Here is a 17,304-nt window from a genome sequence, read left to right on the forward strand (position 1 = left end):
CTATTTAAACGATTTGTTTTTCCCCTTCCCCTCCCCTTTCACAGCAGGGCTTATACCGTGGGGGAGGGACATACAAAAGCAACAAAGAAATCATCTTATAAATGTGTTAGAAACAATCTCATGAAAGAAAAAAACATTTGAATACATATCTTAGGGTTCATTTCCCTAACATCAACTTAACTGACCTTTTCTGCTTGGCTCAGACATATACTAGTTATTGCAAATAAGGGAAACCATGGGTCCTATGTTTCTTTGAGCCTGGCCTTGGTCAAGTTTTTAATAAACCATTCCATAAAATAAGTAAAGCAAACTATATCGTATTGATAATCTTTTATAAATGACTAGTAGATAAGTATTTCTATTCTCCAGCTACAAAGCAATTTTAAACTAGATACTGTGGCTCACACCTACAACATTAACTACTCAAAAGACTGACTGGAGGAGCAAGGTTATAAGCCAATTGGGCAGACAAATCCACAAGACCCTTATCTCCAATTAACCAGTAGAAGTAGAGGTGTGGCTCAAGTAGTAAAGCACTTATCTTGAGCAGAAAAAGTTATGCAAAAATGAAAGGCCTTAGCCAGGGGCCATTGGTGGCTCCGGACTGTAATCTTAGCCTCTCAGGAGGCTGAGATCTGAGGATAACAGTTCAAAGGCAGCCCACGCAGGAAAGTCTATGAGACTCTTATCTCCAATAAACCACTCAGGAAACCGGAAGTGGAGCTGTGGCTCACGTGGTAGAATGCTAGCCTTGAGCTGAAGAGCTGAGGGACAGTGCTCAGGCCCAGAGTTCAAGTCCCACGACCAACTCCCCCCCACCCCAAATGCAAGGCCTTGAGTTCAAACCCAATACCCTGCATGCACGCTCATGCCAGTCATAACGTTAGTACTTCTCTTATAACTAGAACAAATGTAATACTTTGAAACATGATTCTACACCCCTCTCTAGGGGTCCTGATAACCTTACATTTTCTGTTTTCAGATTTTAAGACAAAAACATGGAATTCAGGAAATGGTGCTGTGGCTCAAGTGGTAGAGTACTTGCCTTGAGTTGAAGAGTTGAGGGACAGCACCCAGGCCCAGAGTTCAAGCCCCACGACCAACAACAACAACAAAACATGTAATTCAGTAATAGTTGTTTCAAAGTATACATACCTATATACAATGTAAAGTTGTCTTAGTGGTTAACGGCTATCACAGTGACAGAAATTTATGTCTTGGAAAACCAAGTAAAACTATAAAATCAGCCAGTTAAGATGTTTTTTAATCTTGTGATTATTGATTAGTAATAGTCAATAGAAAACCTTTAGAATAGAAAACACAGCATACAACGCTACCTGGTTTCATCTTTCTAGGAAAACAGATAATAGCTTTGTAAATGATAAAACAGAACAATAAGTATGTGATGGTTTATAAGGATGGAAACAGCCAAGAAAAGCAAGTGATTAAAAAGGAAGACACAGTTGGGGAGGTGGGGAGGGAATGGATGGTAGGGGGAAAAGAAAGGAGGGGTAACAATGCTCAATAGGAAATGTACTCATTACCTTACTCATGGAACTGTAACCCCTCTGCAGAGTATCTTTACAATAAATAATATATATTTTTAAAAAAAGGAAGACTCAGAGGAAGGGGAAGGAGAAAATGTTTTTCAAAACTGATTAAATTTTATTATATGAATGTAAATTGAGTGATCAGTGTGTGATTTTAAAGAGAAACAAAGGCTCAACTCTGAATTTTACAATTAAGTTGAACACATGGTCCCTCACACATGTGAATCCTAAGAACCTGGAAGGCAGAGATCAAGAGGCCAACCAGGGGAGACCTAGCACCACATGGCTGGCCTCCCAGTTCAAGAGCATGAGGCTGAAATTGGGAAGAGTACAGTTCTACAAGTCTGGGCAGAAAATAATCAATTATAAAAACTACAAGATCCTCTCTTAATAGAAAAAACCAGGCACAACGGTACATGTCTGTCATTCCAGGTACAACAGAAATCCTAAATAGGATCAAAGTCCAGCTGTCCTAGAGGGGAAAAAATAAGACCCTAATACAACCAGAGAAAAAGCAGCAGAGCACCTGCCTAGCAAACATGAAGCCTTGAGTTCAAACCCCAAGTATGATCAAAACAATGATGATAATGCTGACCATGGCATTATTGGTGAGAAGAAAATGCTTTACTTGTAACTACATCAAGTATCAAGCAAGTATTTTCTTTGCCGTTGATAACCACACAAGGCAGATCTAGGTTTGTATTAACAAGGTTAGACAATACACATGCCAGATCATTCTGATTCTGTCTCCCAAGCGCCTTTGGGTAAGCTGTTCTTTCTAGGAACTACCAGAACTTAAAACTCTTTGAGAGCACAATGCTCTGGAAAACCTGACTGATTGACCTAGTGCCCAATACTGCTGGGGAAGCATCTTGGATCTGCAGGTGGAATGTCATCTCTCCTCTTTGAATTCAGAATTGAAAACCAAACTCTCTGCTTCACATTCTTAAAAAAAAGGAAAAGAAGCAAAGGTACTGGAAATCTTTCAGTCACCAGACTGGCATCATGAGCATTCCTAGCTCAGGAGGAAGGACCAGGTCCAGGTGGAACAAGAGCCCAGAAGGTGTCAGCAGCAGCAATTTAGAAGCCTTGTGGGACCTGGGGCGTCTGTGCTGTACACACTTGACTGATGTCGGAGACAAGAGTTTCACCCCCACCTAGTCCCCCAAGCCATCAGCCTAACGACACTCAAACTCCTTCCAGAACAAGCTCTGTCCTTGGCTCTTCCTTCTTCTTCCTCCATCCATATCTTGAGACTAGTTTTTCTCCATCTCTGGAGATCTTCCCGTGGAGGCCCATGCCTCTCTTAGACTCTCAACTGTACCCTCTGTGTGCCTCCCTCTATACCCACGTGAGCTCAAGCCCCGTCTCAGCACTCTTAGTGTGCTCCCACCAGTGGGCACTTACTGGGAGGGAGCACACTATGAGCTCAATGATCCCAGTCACTAAAGATTCAGTGACTACAGAGCAAACTACCTTCCTCAACAGAAAGAGGGGCTAAGAGCAAACTAACAAAGGTGTGAATACATCTGCTATGGTTCCAGAGTGCTACCAGCTAGGAAGGAAAAAGAATCATGACAGAAGTGCTAGGGGAGCCAATATAGGAAGGGTAAGGACTCCTCATCGGGCAAGCACATTGCCATCACACCTGTCCTCTCATGTCTAATCCTCCCAACTCATGAGACAGGAACAGCTGAGTGGTCCCTACTTTAGAGAAGGGAAGGCAGGGCCCAGAGTTTGGATAACACCTACTTCTCAACAGCAGAGCTGTGCTGCTGCATCTCAGACAGCGTGGGTGCTAGCCTCGACAGTCTTTCTTCCCCTCAGAGCCAAAACAGTACCCTAAGCAGAAGAACTCCTAGCACTCCCTGCCTAGTGCCCTGCACCTACAGGGACAATTGTATGGGGTCTCGGGAGTGGTGACTGGGACCCACCCGCACTGGGTGATGCTCTTGGTTGTTTCTTACTGTGTGTGCCACCGCCCCACTATTTGCTATTTAGACCAATGCCCCCACTTCTCTCACTTCTGAGTCTACTTCCTGGGCAGGGGTCAGTCCTGACGAGATGACTTACAGGCTGGGAGAGCCCAGAAGCCTGTTCCTTCCTGTGGACACTGGGTTTGACCAGTTACTGGGAGCATGGCTGGACATTTATAATTCAAACAGAGACTGAACAAATACAGAGAGTTACAGAGATAGAGAAAGACAAGAGAACCAGGCAGAAGTGGCATCACTTGGTTTCAGAAGTCAGGCATAGGGATCTACTCTACACTTCTAGGATAAGAGAAATATACAAGCCTGGACCATATGAAGAAGCATCCACAACTAAAATGACTGAGATCAACCAAAGACATAGGAAAGGCCACAGAGAATTATATTTGGAGTTTCCTTTTTCTTAAAATATTTTTTTGGGGGTCCGGTCGTGGGCCTGAACTCTGGGCCTGGGCACTGTCCCTCAGCTCTTCAGCTCAAGGCTAGCGCTCTACCACTTGAACCACAGCGCCATTTCCTTTTTTTCTTTTTGCTTATGTGGTGCTGAGGAATTGAATCCAAGGCCTCATGCATGCAAGGCAAGCACTCTACCACTGAGCCACCTTCCCAGCCCCTCTTAAAATAATTTTTAAAAACTGCACTCCAATCCCTTTCAGTAATACATAATCTTCCAAACTTGTCAATTTTAAAAACACAGGTTTCAAAGGCTGAGCATAATGCCACACACCTGTAATCCCAGCTACTTGGGATACAAAGATCAAGAGTAAAGGCCAGCCCACCGAAAGTTAATGAGACATCACCTCAACCAACAAACCAGGAAGGTGGCTTCCCAACCATGTTTCAGCTACAGAGGAGGCATAAGTAGGGAGACAGCTTATGCTCTGAGGTCAGTACCAAGTAAAATAGCAAGAAATCTAGGGTTGGAGGTGTGGCTCAGTTGGTAGAGTGCTAGCCAATGAGCAAAAATGCCAGGTATCAAGTCTCTTGCCAAAACAAAAAAAGCACCAAAGCCTCCAGGGAAAAAAAAAAAAACTAAGTAAAGCAAAAAAAGATTAAAGAGATTGGCTCAAGTGGTTCAGTACCTGCCTAACTGACATGCAAGAACCTCTCAGTTCAAATCCAAGTAATGCAAAACACGCCCCAAACACACCCATTAAACAGAACATTCTCTCTCCTTCCTCTCTCTCTCTCTCCCTCCCTCCCTCCCTCCCTCTCTCTCCCCCCCTGCTAAACAAGGAACAGGTTTTCCCCAAAAGCTTATACTGGTAATGTAAGAATCTTAACCAAAGAACAAATAATGAAGCCTTTAAATCACTTTAAAGGGGTAAATACACAACACTGACAAACTGTTAGTAGCTTTATTCTCATTTGTTCAAAAGATATGAACATCTATTATGAAATCTATTGTGTCCCAAGCATTATCATTGAGACCAAGTCCCTCTAGTACACAGGCTCCTATATATATAGCACGATTGCAAACTGGAGGGAAAAAATTATCAAATAAAGCAAAGAAAAGCCTGGCCATTCTGAGAGTTATCCTGGGCTTGTGTGCTACTTCTATCCCTTCCATCCCTAATAGCTGTGTGGCCTGAGAAGGCAGCTAACCTCTGCAGGGTCAGTCATGAGACCTGCTTCTGAGTTACTATCAAGAGAAACTTAACACATGCAAATACTTTGTAGTAGTTCAAATACACAATGAAATTACAGCAAAAGCCAATATGCCCACCATAAAAAAGTGATAATCTCTGATCATCTCTAAGAGGTTTATTGGTGGCCTTCCTCTGTTGTTGGGTTTTTTTGTTTGTTTGTTTTGTAAAGAAGGATCTGAGGGGATATAGGATCCCACACACTTGTGATCCTGGATCAACCAACGAGATGGATCTGACAGCTCGTGCCCGTAATCCTAGCTGAACAGGACAAGTACACAGGAGGCCCCAGGATAGCCCATGTCGCTTATCTGAAAAGCAACCTAAAAGCAATAAAAGCTGGAATACAGCTCAAGTATAGAGCTCTTGCCTACCCAGTGCAAAACCCCATGTTTACAACTCAATGCCAAAAAAAGAAAATAGTGACAACCTTTCTGCTAAGGTCCCAGAATTCCTTCATCCCTGTCATGTTTTTCCATATCAACCTATTTTTACAAATCCTTTATAAATAAATCCATAATCCAAATCATTGGCCATAGTTGTGGCAGATTATAGAAAAATTAGCATAATTCCAGTACTAATAAAAAAACATTTTCTAAACCCAAATATTTATTTTCAACTCCTACACTACATAAATTTTTATTTAGATGAAATAATATTACACTTAAGTGTAAGTCTGATAATGCAGGCAGGACAAATAAACTTTAAAACGTTACCATGTAATTTGAATAAACATACTAGTTTCTCAAATAAACAAGCAATTTAAGAAGTGTACAGTCCAAGCTAGAAACAGTGATGCAGCCTATAACATTGGGAAGAAGAAAGAGGGATCAAGCCAGCCAGGCAAAGAAGTTCAAGAGACCACATTTCAACCAAGAACTGTCATATAAGCTATGTGAAAAATATGAATAGGACAACTGTGGTCAGGATGGCGTAGGCAAAAGGGTAGACTGTATTCGAAAATAACAAAAGCAAAGAAAAACAAGGTCCAAACTTGCATAAATGGTATAATAAAAGATAGTATACTAACACAGGAGAAAAGATAGTAAAACACTATCATGTAGTACTACCTGTAAGTATTATTACCATTATTCTGATGGTTACTCCCCCTATGAAAAAACTGAGCTTTGGGCTTCGTGTTTTGTTTTTTGTCAGTTGTGGGGCTTGAACTCTGGGCCTGGGCAATGTCCCTCAGCTCTTCAGCTCAAGGCAAGTGCTCTACCACTTAAGCCACAGCACCACTTCCATTTTCTGGTGGTTAATTGGAGATTAGAGTCTCATTGACTTTACTGCCTGGGCTGGCTTTGAACCATGATCCTCAGATCTCAGCCTCCGGAGTAGCTAGGATTGCAGGAGTAAGCCACTGGCGCCCAGCAGGCTTCCTGTTTTTGTTGTCACCGTTACCATTCTATTAATGCCTTTATATCATAAATTTCTTCTATTTGCCTTTTTCCTAATTATGTGTCTAAGGGTAGAAAGGTATGATTGATGTATTGATCTCACCATCTACAAGCAACAAAATTTAGCCATCTTGTTATACCCCTTTTCCTCTTCGTCCAAACATTTGATTTAACTGCCCTTCTACTCCCAGTTAACTATAAAGCGATCAATAACCTTATTCTATTTTTATTTTTTATATTTGTACTTTGTCTGTGCCAGTTCTGGGACCTGAACTCAGGGCCTCAGTGATGTCTCTGAGCTCTTTTGCTCAAGACTAGTGGTCTACTACTTGAGCCTCAGCTCTGACTTTTTGGTGGTTAACTGGACATAACAGCCTCTCAAACTCTTCTGCCCAGGCTGGCTTCAAACTACAATCTCAGAACTCAGCCTTCTGAGTACATAGGATTATAGGCATGAATCACCAGTACCCAACTATTTTGCTTGCTTTAGTTGTTTTGTTTTAACTTCAAGTCAATTTAGCTGGGTACAAAATTCTTAGGTCTCACTTGTTGAGTATACATTAGATGTTACTCTATTGCTTTGGCACAAAGACTTGCTATCGATCTTATACATTCTGTTCCTCAATAAGGACTTTGGGTGACTAGATACACAGACCCAGGAATTGTATTCTTTATAGCCCAGTAAAATTTTTATTGTCCAGTAATGTGTCTATATGCTTGTCGTTTCTGAGTTATTTTATCCAGTTTCACACTGTGCCTTTTCTAAATATAATCGCAAAAGTTTTTATCATTTCAAAAAGTTTTTTCTAGAATTCTAATTGTTAGAACCTGTTAAGTTTCAGTACTTTGGTTCTTCATGATTAAACATCTTTGTATTTAACAACTATCACTTGTTCTGGAATACTTCTTTATCTACTTTATTTCCTCTTGGTTGATACTTTTTCTGCTATTCAAGGACACTTCTCTGAAGACAATATGTTTTTCACCATCATATTTAGGGTTCAAGTTTAGTCTCCTTGTTTTATAGTATTTTTTTCTCTTATTTTTCTTTTCTACTACAGAGCTGTAATAACAAAAATAAATTGGTACTAGGATAAAAAAAAGGCCTAAAGATCCATGGATCAGACACTAAGACCCAGAAATAAAACCATATACTTACAGTTATCTGATATTTGACAAGAGCCAAAGATATATGGTGGGGAAAAGTTAGCCTTCTCCAATAATCAGTGTTGGGGAAACTGGGCATCCACGTGCAGAAAACTAAAAGGGGATTCCTGGTTTGTCATCATGCACCAATATCAAGCCAAAGTGATCAAAGACCTCAGGGTCAGACCAAAAACTTTCAAACTACTGCAAGAGGGAGTATGAGAAACACTAGAACTTATAGGCATTGGCAGAAACTTTTTGAGAGGAGTTCCAGAGGCACAACAGATAAGAGAACGTTCACAAATAGACTTCATCAAAATAAATATTTTCTCCATAGCTACTAAAATTAAGACAGCCAACAGACTGGGAGAATATCTTTACCAACAATACATCCAACAAAGGCCTAATATCCAAATTATACAAGGAACTCAAGAAATTAACCCCTTCCAATTAATAAATCAATCGATAAATGGGCAAAGGAGCTAAAAAGAGACTTCTCAGAAGATAAGGTAAGAATGACAAAGAAACGTATGAGGAAGTACTCATCACCCTTGGCCATAAAAGAAATGCAAATCAAAGCAATTCTGAGCTTCCATCTCATCCCAGTTAGATTGGCCAACATTGTGAATTCAAACAACAAACAACCCTACTGCACTCTTGGTGGGAATGTAAACTAATACAACCACGCTGGACAGCAGTCTGGAGGTTCCTCAAAAAACTAAGTATAGATTGCCCCTAGAACCCAGCCATACCACTCCTGGGCATTCTCCCAGAACATCACAAGCCAGGATACTGTAAATACACCTGCACATCCATGTTCATTGTTGCACTATTCATAATAGCCAAATTGTGCCCTACAATAGATGAGTTGTTTTTTTTTTAATGTGGTACAATGGAATTTTACATAGCCATTGTAAAGGATATTATGTCATTTGCAGGGAAATGGATGGACCTAGAACAAATCATGCTAAGTAAGCTAAGCAAAGCTCAGCGAGACCAACAGCACATGTTTTCTCTCATATGAAAAGGCTAGAGCTGAAATACATCAGGACATAATAAAATTACACAGGACTCTAGGCATTCACACACAAGAGACCAAAGGAGGGGAGGAATACACCTCTGGTCATATAAAGTATTAGTTATCAAAATGAATTCCAGGGGGCTGGGAAGGTGGCTCAGTGGTAGAGTGCTTGCCTTGTATGCTCGAGGCCCTGGGTTTGACTCCTCAGCACCCATAAGCAAAAAGAAAAAGCTGGAAGTGGTAGAGTGCTAGCCTTGAGGTGAAGAGCTGAGGGACAGCGCCCAGGCCCAAAGTTCAGGCCCCACGACCGGACCCCCCCCCCAAAAAAAGAATTCCAGAAAAAGAAAAAGAAAATAGGACATATAATCAATTTTTACGTGCACCATATTAGTACTTTTAAAACTGAAAATAATTCAAACTTCTTATCTAAGAATAAAGGATCTCTAACAACTAGAAAATGATTATAAAAGGCTAAAATCTAGACTTAAAAGTGTCAAAATGAATCCCTCATGGAGCTGGGAAGGTGGTTCAGTGGTAGAGCGCTTGCCTTGCATGCATGAGGCCCTGGGTTCAATTTTTCAGCACCACAAAAGCAGAAAAAGCCGGAAGTGGCGCTGTGTCTCAAGTGGTAGAGCGCTAGCTTGAGCTGAAGAGCTGAGGGACAGCACCCAGGCTCAGAGTTCAGGCCCCACAACTGACCAAAAAAAAAATCACTCCTCTGAAATATAGGATATGGCCCAAGTGGCAGAGAGCCTGTCTAGTAAGTACAAGGTTCTGAGTTCAACACTAAAGCTACCTCTCCAAAAAAGAAATCACCTTCAAAATGGCTTATAGTTCTTTTTTTTTTTTTTTTGGTCAGTTGTGGGGCCTGAACTCTGGGCCTGGGTGCTGTCCCTGTGCTCTTCAGCTCAGTGTGAGCGCTCTACCACTTGAGCCACAGCGCCACTTCCCATTTTCTAGTGATTTATTGGAGATAAGAGTCTCACAGAGTTTCCTGCCCTGGCTGGCTTTGTGGCTGGCTTTGAAGTGTGATCCTCAGATCTCAGACTCCTGATAGCTAGGATTACAGGCGTGAGCCACAAGCACCTAGCTTGGCTTACAGTCCTAAATGCTCTAGGATCTGCTCCAAGTTCACAACAGCAGATTCTCTAATGTTAGTTTTTTGATGCCACAGAGAAATATTTATGACATCAAATGCATTCTACCCACACTTACCATCCTAAATGACTAACTGTGATGATCTTAATCAAAACTGGCATAGAACAGGAAGTTCTTTAATCAAATAAACCAAAGGAATACTAGCTTAAGGGTGGTTTCTTCCTACAGGAGCCTTTATGTTAATATGCATGGTATTATTCAAAGATGTACTTTCTCCAAATCTAATCTCAGGAGTGATTCTTCACCCAAAATTAACTATATTTGGTTACTTCTAGATTCCCAGGATGACAGCATTTCTGGGTAGAATGTAACATTCCTCACTACTAGGTTTAAATAGAAAAGGAGGGGCACATGTGAAAGAGAAATCAGGAGGCAGTTACTTCAGGTTGGCGCTTAGGCAAGAAGGCAGGGACACAGAACGATTTTTTATAGCAGGGACATATATATGTCAGCTGAAGTCAACGGAGAACCCTATAACCAAGAGTGTTTTCTATTTTCATTCTGAATGGTTTGACTTTAACAGGCAAGTCTTAAAATTTGATCATATACAGCCACTGAATTGTTTGTTTACATATATACACTCTGCCTTCACTGATTGCTAAGAGTTGGGATCCTTGCAGGGAAATTGCCCAGCACAGTACTCAGGACAAACACTAGCCAAATGTTTAACCAACAAGTGATTTTTTTCCTCCAAAATTCAAAGAAAGTCCAAAATTTACTTCATTCTTATATTCTAATTATATTTAAAATATGGAGGGGAACCTCAAATATAACAACACAGAATGACTTATTTATGTATGGTCTGTTAAAGTACAAAGTCAACCTTTGGTGGCCAGTAATTTGTCTCATTTTTTTCTATCCATCTTTATTGAGGCAAAATTGGGAAATAAAAAATGTACAAATTTAAGACATGCATGTGCACACACAATGTGTAATGATTACTAATATCAAGCAAATTAAGATACACTCACCTTACATAGATACCATGGAAATCTACTAATAACATTTTAACTCTTGAAAAGCCAATTCCTGCCTTAATGTTCTTTCTCAATCTTACTTCCATACCCTCACAGTGTAAGAAAGTAAGTTACCACCAAATCCAACTAACATAACCAAGTCAGCAACATGAGCAATGCCTGTAGGAAAAGCAAGCCCTGAGAAAGTATGAAATTTGTTTTCAAATCCTACCAGCTGAAATATGATAAATGTGTATACAATAATATAGCAAGCTGCTAATATTGACATGACTCGAAAGCTATTAATTTTATGTTCAAAAACAATTATGAACTTTCAATAGAGAAATGCACCAATAGTAAGAGACTAGACATCCAAACCAAGTCCATAAAATTTTTCTGTGTTCTAATAATCACAAAGTTAACTGGGTAACTTTTACAAAGCACATTTATTCTTTGGATACTTAACTCCATTAACTCCACTGTCTTTAAAGAAAAAAAACTATTTGGAAATCCTGCACCTTCTAAGGACCAATAGCAACTGCCACCTTGCAATCTCATGAGAGAAATTTTCCCAAAGTAGATATATCTATAAGTAAACTATGAGATAACCAAATACTTTTTATTTTCAAGAGTCTGAACCCCAGGTATATCTGTAATTGCCATCCTTTTTCCCAAGAGTATCTCAAGTAACTATAGAACATTCAAAAACATTACTTCATAAACTTTTTACACTACTTTTCACAAATAAATATAAAGGATAAAATGATGAAAGGGTAAGGGGAAAGGAGGGAAAGTGATATAGGTAGGGAAGAACAAAAAAAGAGAAAATAAAACCCTAGACCAATTTTTTGCGAGGGAGTCCATCTTGGGGTTTGCTTGAACTCAGGGTCTGGGCGCTGTCTCTGAGCTATTTTGCTCAAGGCTATCGTTCTACCACTTTGAACCAGAGCTCCACTTCCAGTTTTTGAGTGATTAATTGGAGATAAGAGTCTCACGGGGACTTTTCTACCCAGGCTAGCTTCAAATCATGATCCTCAGATCTCAGCCTCCTAAGTAGCAAGAATTATAGGCGTGAGTCACCAGCAACCCAGTTAAACCAAAATTTTTAATGAACCAGTTTTACAACTGACTGCTGTCAGTCTTATTAAACTTATCCTACTAGCACTGATTCCCATTTACTATATTCTAATAGGGATGGATCTAGGGGAAACATATATTTAACCATTAGGAGATATATTTTACTAACAAAAATCTTCCATTACCACCAACATAACAGCCAACTTTTGAAGAGCTTAATAGTATTATATTGTACTTGTATTAACACCACTTATAACAACTCTTAACAGAGTCCCAAAATCAAGTTTAGTAAATATTCTATCTGCATTACTAATCTACATAACCCCCCACTACATGCTGTTTATCAGAAAGCTCCTTCAAATAAAATATTCCATCAGTTCCACATTTTCTTAGACAACCACAGTTTTTACTATATTTCAAAACTTGAGTCACCTGTATGCATCGTCTTCTTTCAAGGCTCATAGCATCCTGACGGGGTGGGGGAAGGGAGGGAGGAGTCCAGCGGCAAAACTATAACACTGTGTGAAGAAAAACAGATTACAATAAGAGATAATGATGTAAGACAAGTATCCTTAACTAAGGAATAACTGATCTAACTACAATCCCCCAAACTTATACACAAAACTATTTCAAACTTGTAAAAGTGACTAACATTTAAGTTTACTTGAATAATTTCCCTTAGCCTTTCATTTATCAAAATGAAGTACATTTTTTAAAAAATCAAGTATAATTAAAATATATTCAATATTCAGAGGAAAGAAAAAGTTTTTTCAAAATATGTTTAGTACCAATGAATATTTTAGGTATCAAATGAACTTATAATATTTGACAAGTCTATATAATTTATGTACATTTTGTAATTATCAGTTCACAGATCATATGAAAGTAAATTCACTCTCATAGTGACTTACTATCAAGGCAGAGATAATAAAAGTTACTTGTTGAAAAGATAACATGCCAATCAATCACTGTTATTCATAAAGTTCAGAGACATTTCTCCCAAGCCCTGCTCCCTCTTCAGTTCTCCAAGTGGTCATTCATTATTTTACTGCAATTCTCTTACAATATCCCCCTTCCTACTTATTACTTCCACTGGCATTTAATTACATAATGAGGATGGAGACGTGAAAGGAGCCTTATAGCTAGCTGTCAGCCGACAACACATGATAACAGGAGCAAAGACAAATACAAGCTGAAATCTAACTTCTGAAATCATTTGGTCAAAAATTACTTTTTAATTGATCCTGAAAATTTTAGTGATTATTCCAAATAAAATGTTGTTTATGTTGACCAAGTCCAAAGCGAGTCAAATGAAATCTATTATACCAGCCAGGAACTGGTGGCTCACACCTGTAATCCTAGCTACTCAGAAGTCTAAGATCTGAGGATCATGGTTCAAAGTCAGCCAAGGCAGGAATGTACATGAGACTAACCTTCAATTAACCACCAGGAAACCAGAAGTGGCACTGTGACTCCAAAGTGGTAAGAATACTAGCCTTGAGCAAAAGAGCTCAGAGACAACACAGAGGCCCTGAGTTCAAGTCCCACAACCACCAAAAAAAAAAAAAAAGAATCTATTATCCTAAAAGATAAGTCATGTAGAGAATTCTGCAAAAGAAATACATTCCATTCTACATCATTTAGACAAGTTCTAAAGTATTTGTTTTCTTTGTTGCTCTCTTAATCCCCCATCCTATACTTTACATTGTGGCCCTTCAATGATTCTACTTAACAGCCCTTTTCTCAAACTTATTCTAACTGCTAAGCTACCATCCTCAGAGTAATTCCATTTCCTAATACCTAGGTATTAACAAGGCTAAAATAATTCACATTAATATTTGCAATTTCCAACAAGTATATTTGTTAGCCCAAATGAATTTACTGGCAGTAGTCCAAATAGTGTTGCAAAATAAAATTTAAAAACTACTCAGGTAGTGTGAAGAAAACCATTTTTGGGCAAGTGGATTGTTGTATAGCTTGAGTTTCCACTTATGCAGCAATATTTCTGCTTTTAACTTAATTCTCCTATTTTGGACTACTGCTTTTTTTAGAAGTTCCAACTTTGTGCTCCAAATAGCAGCAACAAGAGATACTTCACTGAATGAGAAGCTGGGGACAAGGGATTAAATGTGTGAATTATTTTTGAATCAGGAATAGTCTGTTTGAAATTGTGTATATTCCGGATTTGAACTATTTTACCAGTTCAAATGCTTTGTATCAAATAATCCCTTAGGTCAAGTGGTATTCTCCAGCTTTGAAAGTGTACAGCATATAAAAAGTACTCATCAAAATGGTTTTATTTCCAAAAATAACTAGTTACATTTGGTCCAAAGTCAAATTTTCAGGAGAGGGGAGAGGGGAAGAAAGAAAGAGAGAGGGGAGAGAGGAAGGAAGTTACACTTAAAAATGGTCAGTCTTGCTGGGCACCGGTGGCTCACGCCTGTAATCCTAGCTACTCAGGAGGCTGAGATCTGAGGATCACAGTTCAGAGCCAGCCCAGGCAGGAAAGTCCATGAAACTCTTATCTCCAATAAGCCACCAGAAAACCGGAAGTGGCGCTGTAGTTCATGTGGTAGAACGCTAGCCTTGAGCTGAAGAGCTGAGGGACAGTGCCCAGGCCCAGAGTTCAAGCCTCTCAACAGACCAAAAAAATAAAAAAGGTCAGTCTTATTTAGGAGGAAATGGGGAAGGGGAAGGACAAAAATAATGAAGGTAAAGAATTTTGAAGTACATTTTGAAAGAGGATGAGTGTAGTCCAAATAGATTGTTTCCAACTATGAAAATTACACAATAAAACCTGTTGCCATTTGGGGGGAAGAGGGAAAGGAGTAAGAGTGTGTCGAGAGAGTGATAGAGGGAATGAGGTTGATTGACACATATTGCAAATATATGGAAATATAACAATAAAATCCCCCTCTGTATAATAACAATAGAAGCTAATTTCAAAAATGGTTAGTCTTTAAATTCCAGCATGGACCATGGGGAAGGAAAATATAAAGTTTAGTCACTAGGTATCAACTGGACAGTTACAACCTTTAGGCTCTTCACTTGACATTGTCCACCCATAAAAGGTTAATACTGCTGCAGGGGGTCACAAGAATGGAGGAAGGGTGGATAAATGTAGCAATTATATTCAATGAATGCACATTATCTAAAGAATGAACTATGTAGGGGCTGGGAAGGTGGCTCAGTTGTAGACTGCTTGCCTTACATGCATGAGACCCTGGGTTCAATTCCTCAGCATCACAAAAGCAGAAAATCCAGAAGTGGTACTATGGCTCAAGTGGTAAAGCGCTAGCCTTGAGCTGAAGAGCTAAGGACAGCGCCCAGGCCTAGAGTTCGGCCCCCACGACCGACCAAAAAAAAAGAATGAACTATGTAACTTGAGAGAAACAAGAGGAGGAAAATGGAGAAGAACCATGAGAGAGGTGACACTGACCAAGAAGCATTGTACTGAAAATCTGACTTATGGATTTGTAACCCCTTCATACAGCTAATTAATAATAACAACAATAATAAAGTTACACTGCTACCTAGCTTGTGAACTTAAATCACTTCTATAGAAAGAAGTGGTATTACTAATATCAAACTATTTCATATCAAAAGTACAATCAAATATTTTTTATTAAAAGTTGTTAGAAATTAAAAATTGTTAGTAATTAAAAAGTACTGCAAAGTACTGCTTTGGTCTGAAAATGTGGCTTAGTGGTAGAATGCTTGCCTCGCATGCATGAGGCCCTGGGTTCGATTCCTCAGCACCACATAAGCAAAAAGAAAAAAAGTCGGAGGTGGCGCTGTAGCTCAAGTGGTAGAGCACTAGCCTTGAGCTGAAGAGCTGAGTAAAAGCCCCAGGACCAACACCAAAAATGAAACAAAAATTACTGCTTTAAGTACCTAAAGATTTAAAACAAAAATACCCCCAGAAAATTCTCTGACACCTCTTAGAAACCTTATCTATTAGTCACTACTCATTTAAAAAGTAGTACTCAGCATCAGATAAAGCATACCCATGATAACTAACTTTGTTACTGACATAGAGTAACTAAACCGTCATATGCTGAGTAATGACAAGTTCCTGAAAACTTGACCTTTGATTAATTTAAGTAAAGATTCTGCCAGGTGCCATGGCTCACTCCTATAATCTCAACAACTCAGAAGGGCTGAGATTTGAGAATTTGGGTTTGAAACCAGCCCAGGTGGACAAACCCAAGACTTTTATCTCCAAATAACTAGCAACAGGCTGCAAATAGAGGTGTGGCTCAAATGGTAGACTTGTGGTGAGCCTTGAGTAAAAAAGCCAAGCAAGAATGTGAGGCCCAGAGTTCAAGCCTCAGAACATCAAAAAAGAAAAATGAAAAAGAACGAACGAAAAGGCAAAAAGAGGGGGGAAGGAAGGAAGGAAGGAAGGAAGGAAGGAAGGAAGGAAGGAAGGAAGGTGGAGGGGAAAAAACATAGTAAACTTTGATTCAATCCCCACCCCCATTAGTCATTCACAAACTATGGATTAACAATTAAACCCTAATGAAAAACATCTACAATTACTACCGTAGGAACCTCTCATAGTTCCCCAAATTTCTCACAGTATGTTTTAGCTCATACCTTGACTTAAGCAATAAAATGGTCCATAAACAATCCAAGAGCTAAACTTTAGTGGTTTTCTGAAACTTAACCATTTTTCAGTGGCCTGAAAGCCATTTTACAATATTAACCCACGTGAAAGGAAGGAGGGAGAGAAAAGGGAAGAGGAAAGAGAGAGGGAAAAAGAGGATAATAACTAAGCAATAACAGGGGGCACAGCTGGTCGCCTGCCAATGTGCGGTCAGTCCTGAGTTCAACTCCAGCACAGCGCAAGTATGTAAAACTATCAGTGATACTGTTTGTTTTTTTTTGCTTACTGTCTTTTCTCTCCCTTTGGGAAATGTGAAACAATTTTCATAGTTTTGTAAGAATCAGGAATTTATGCTTGTATAGTCTAAGTTCCTCCAACCTGAGTTCTGAGAGCACAGAGCTTTTTAGGACCTGTCACTACCAGAGAGTGAGGTATATATACATATATATGTAAATAAACATTCTCTATGAGGTACAGACCTAAGTTCCAGATGGCTCTTCTCTAGCCCAGCTCTTCCCTGAGTTCTAGGCCAAGTGCTCAGATTCAAGCTCAAAGCCTGAATCTCCCAACAAAGTTTCACTGTGAATCTCTTTAATGGGCACTTACATCTTACTTTAATTCACTTAATCATCATAATTATATAGATCACATTAGCACCTCCATTTTTACAGGTTAAGGACATTAAGGTCCAGAAAAGTCACGTCACATGTTACCACTTGTAAAAAGAAGATTAGATCTAAACTAAGTAAC

At 39.4% G+C, this 17,304-nt stretch overlaps 1 protein-coding gene across 2 annotated transcripts in view; it reads right to left on the reverse strand.

The window, feature by feature from the left end:
- The window catches only part of Dyrk1a (dual-specificity tyrosine-(Y)-phosphorylation regulated kinase 1A), a 98,302-nt gene extending 85,844 nt beyond the window's left edge, over positions 1–12,458 (reverse strand). For both annotated transcript variants that reach the window (XM_013027543.1, XM_013027542.1), the window contains exon 1: positions 12,378–12,458. In XM_013027543.1, coding sequence (XP_012882997.1) covers positions 12,378–12,387 — 10 coding nt within the window. In that variant the 5' untranslated portion in view covers positions 12,388–12,458. The remainder of the gene's footprint in view (positions 1–12,377) is intronic.
- Positions 12,459–17,304: the final 4,846 nt, after the last annotated feature.

The sequence above is a fragment of the Dipodomys ordii genome, unplaced genomic scaffold (genome assembly GCF_000151885.1).
Source record: "Dipodomys ordii isolate 6190 unplaced genomic scaffold, Dord_2.0 Scaffold104, whole genome shotgun sequence".
Lineage (NCBI taxonomy): Eukaryota > Metazoa > Chordata > Mammalia > Rodentia > Heteromyidae > Dipodomys > Dipodomys ordii.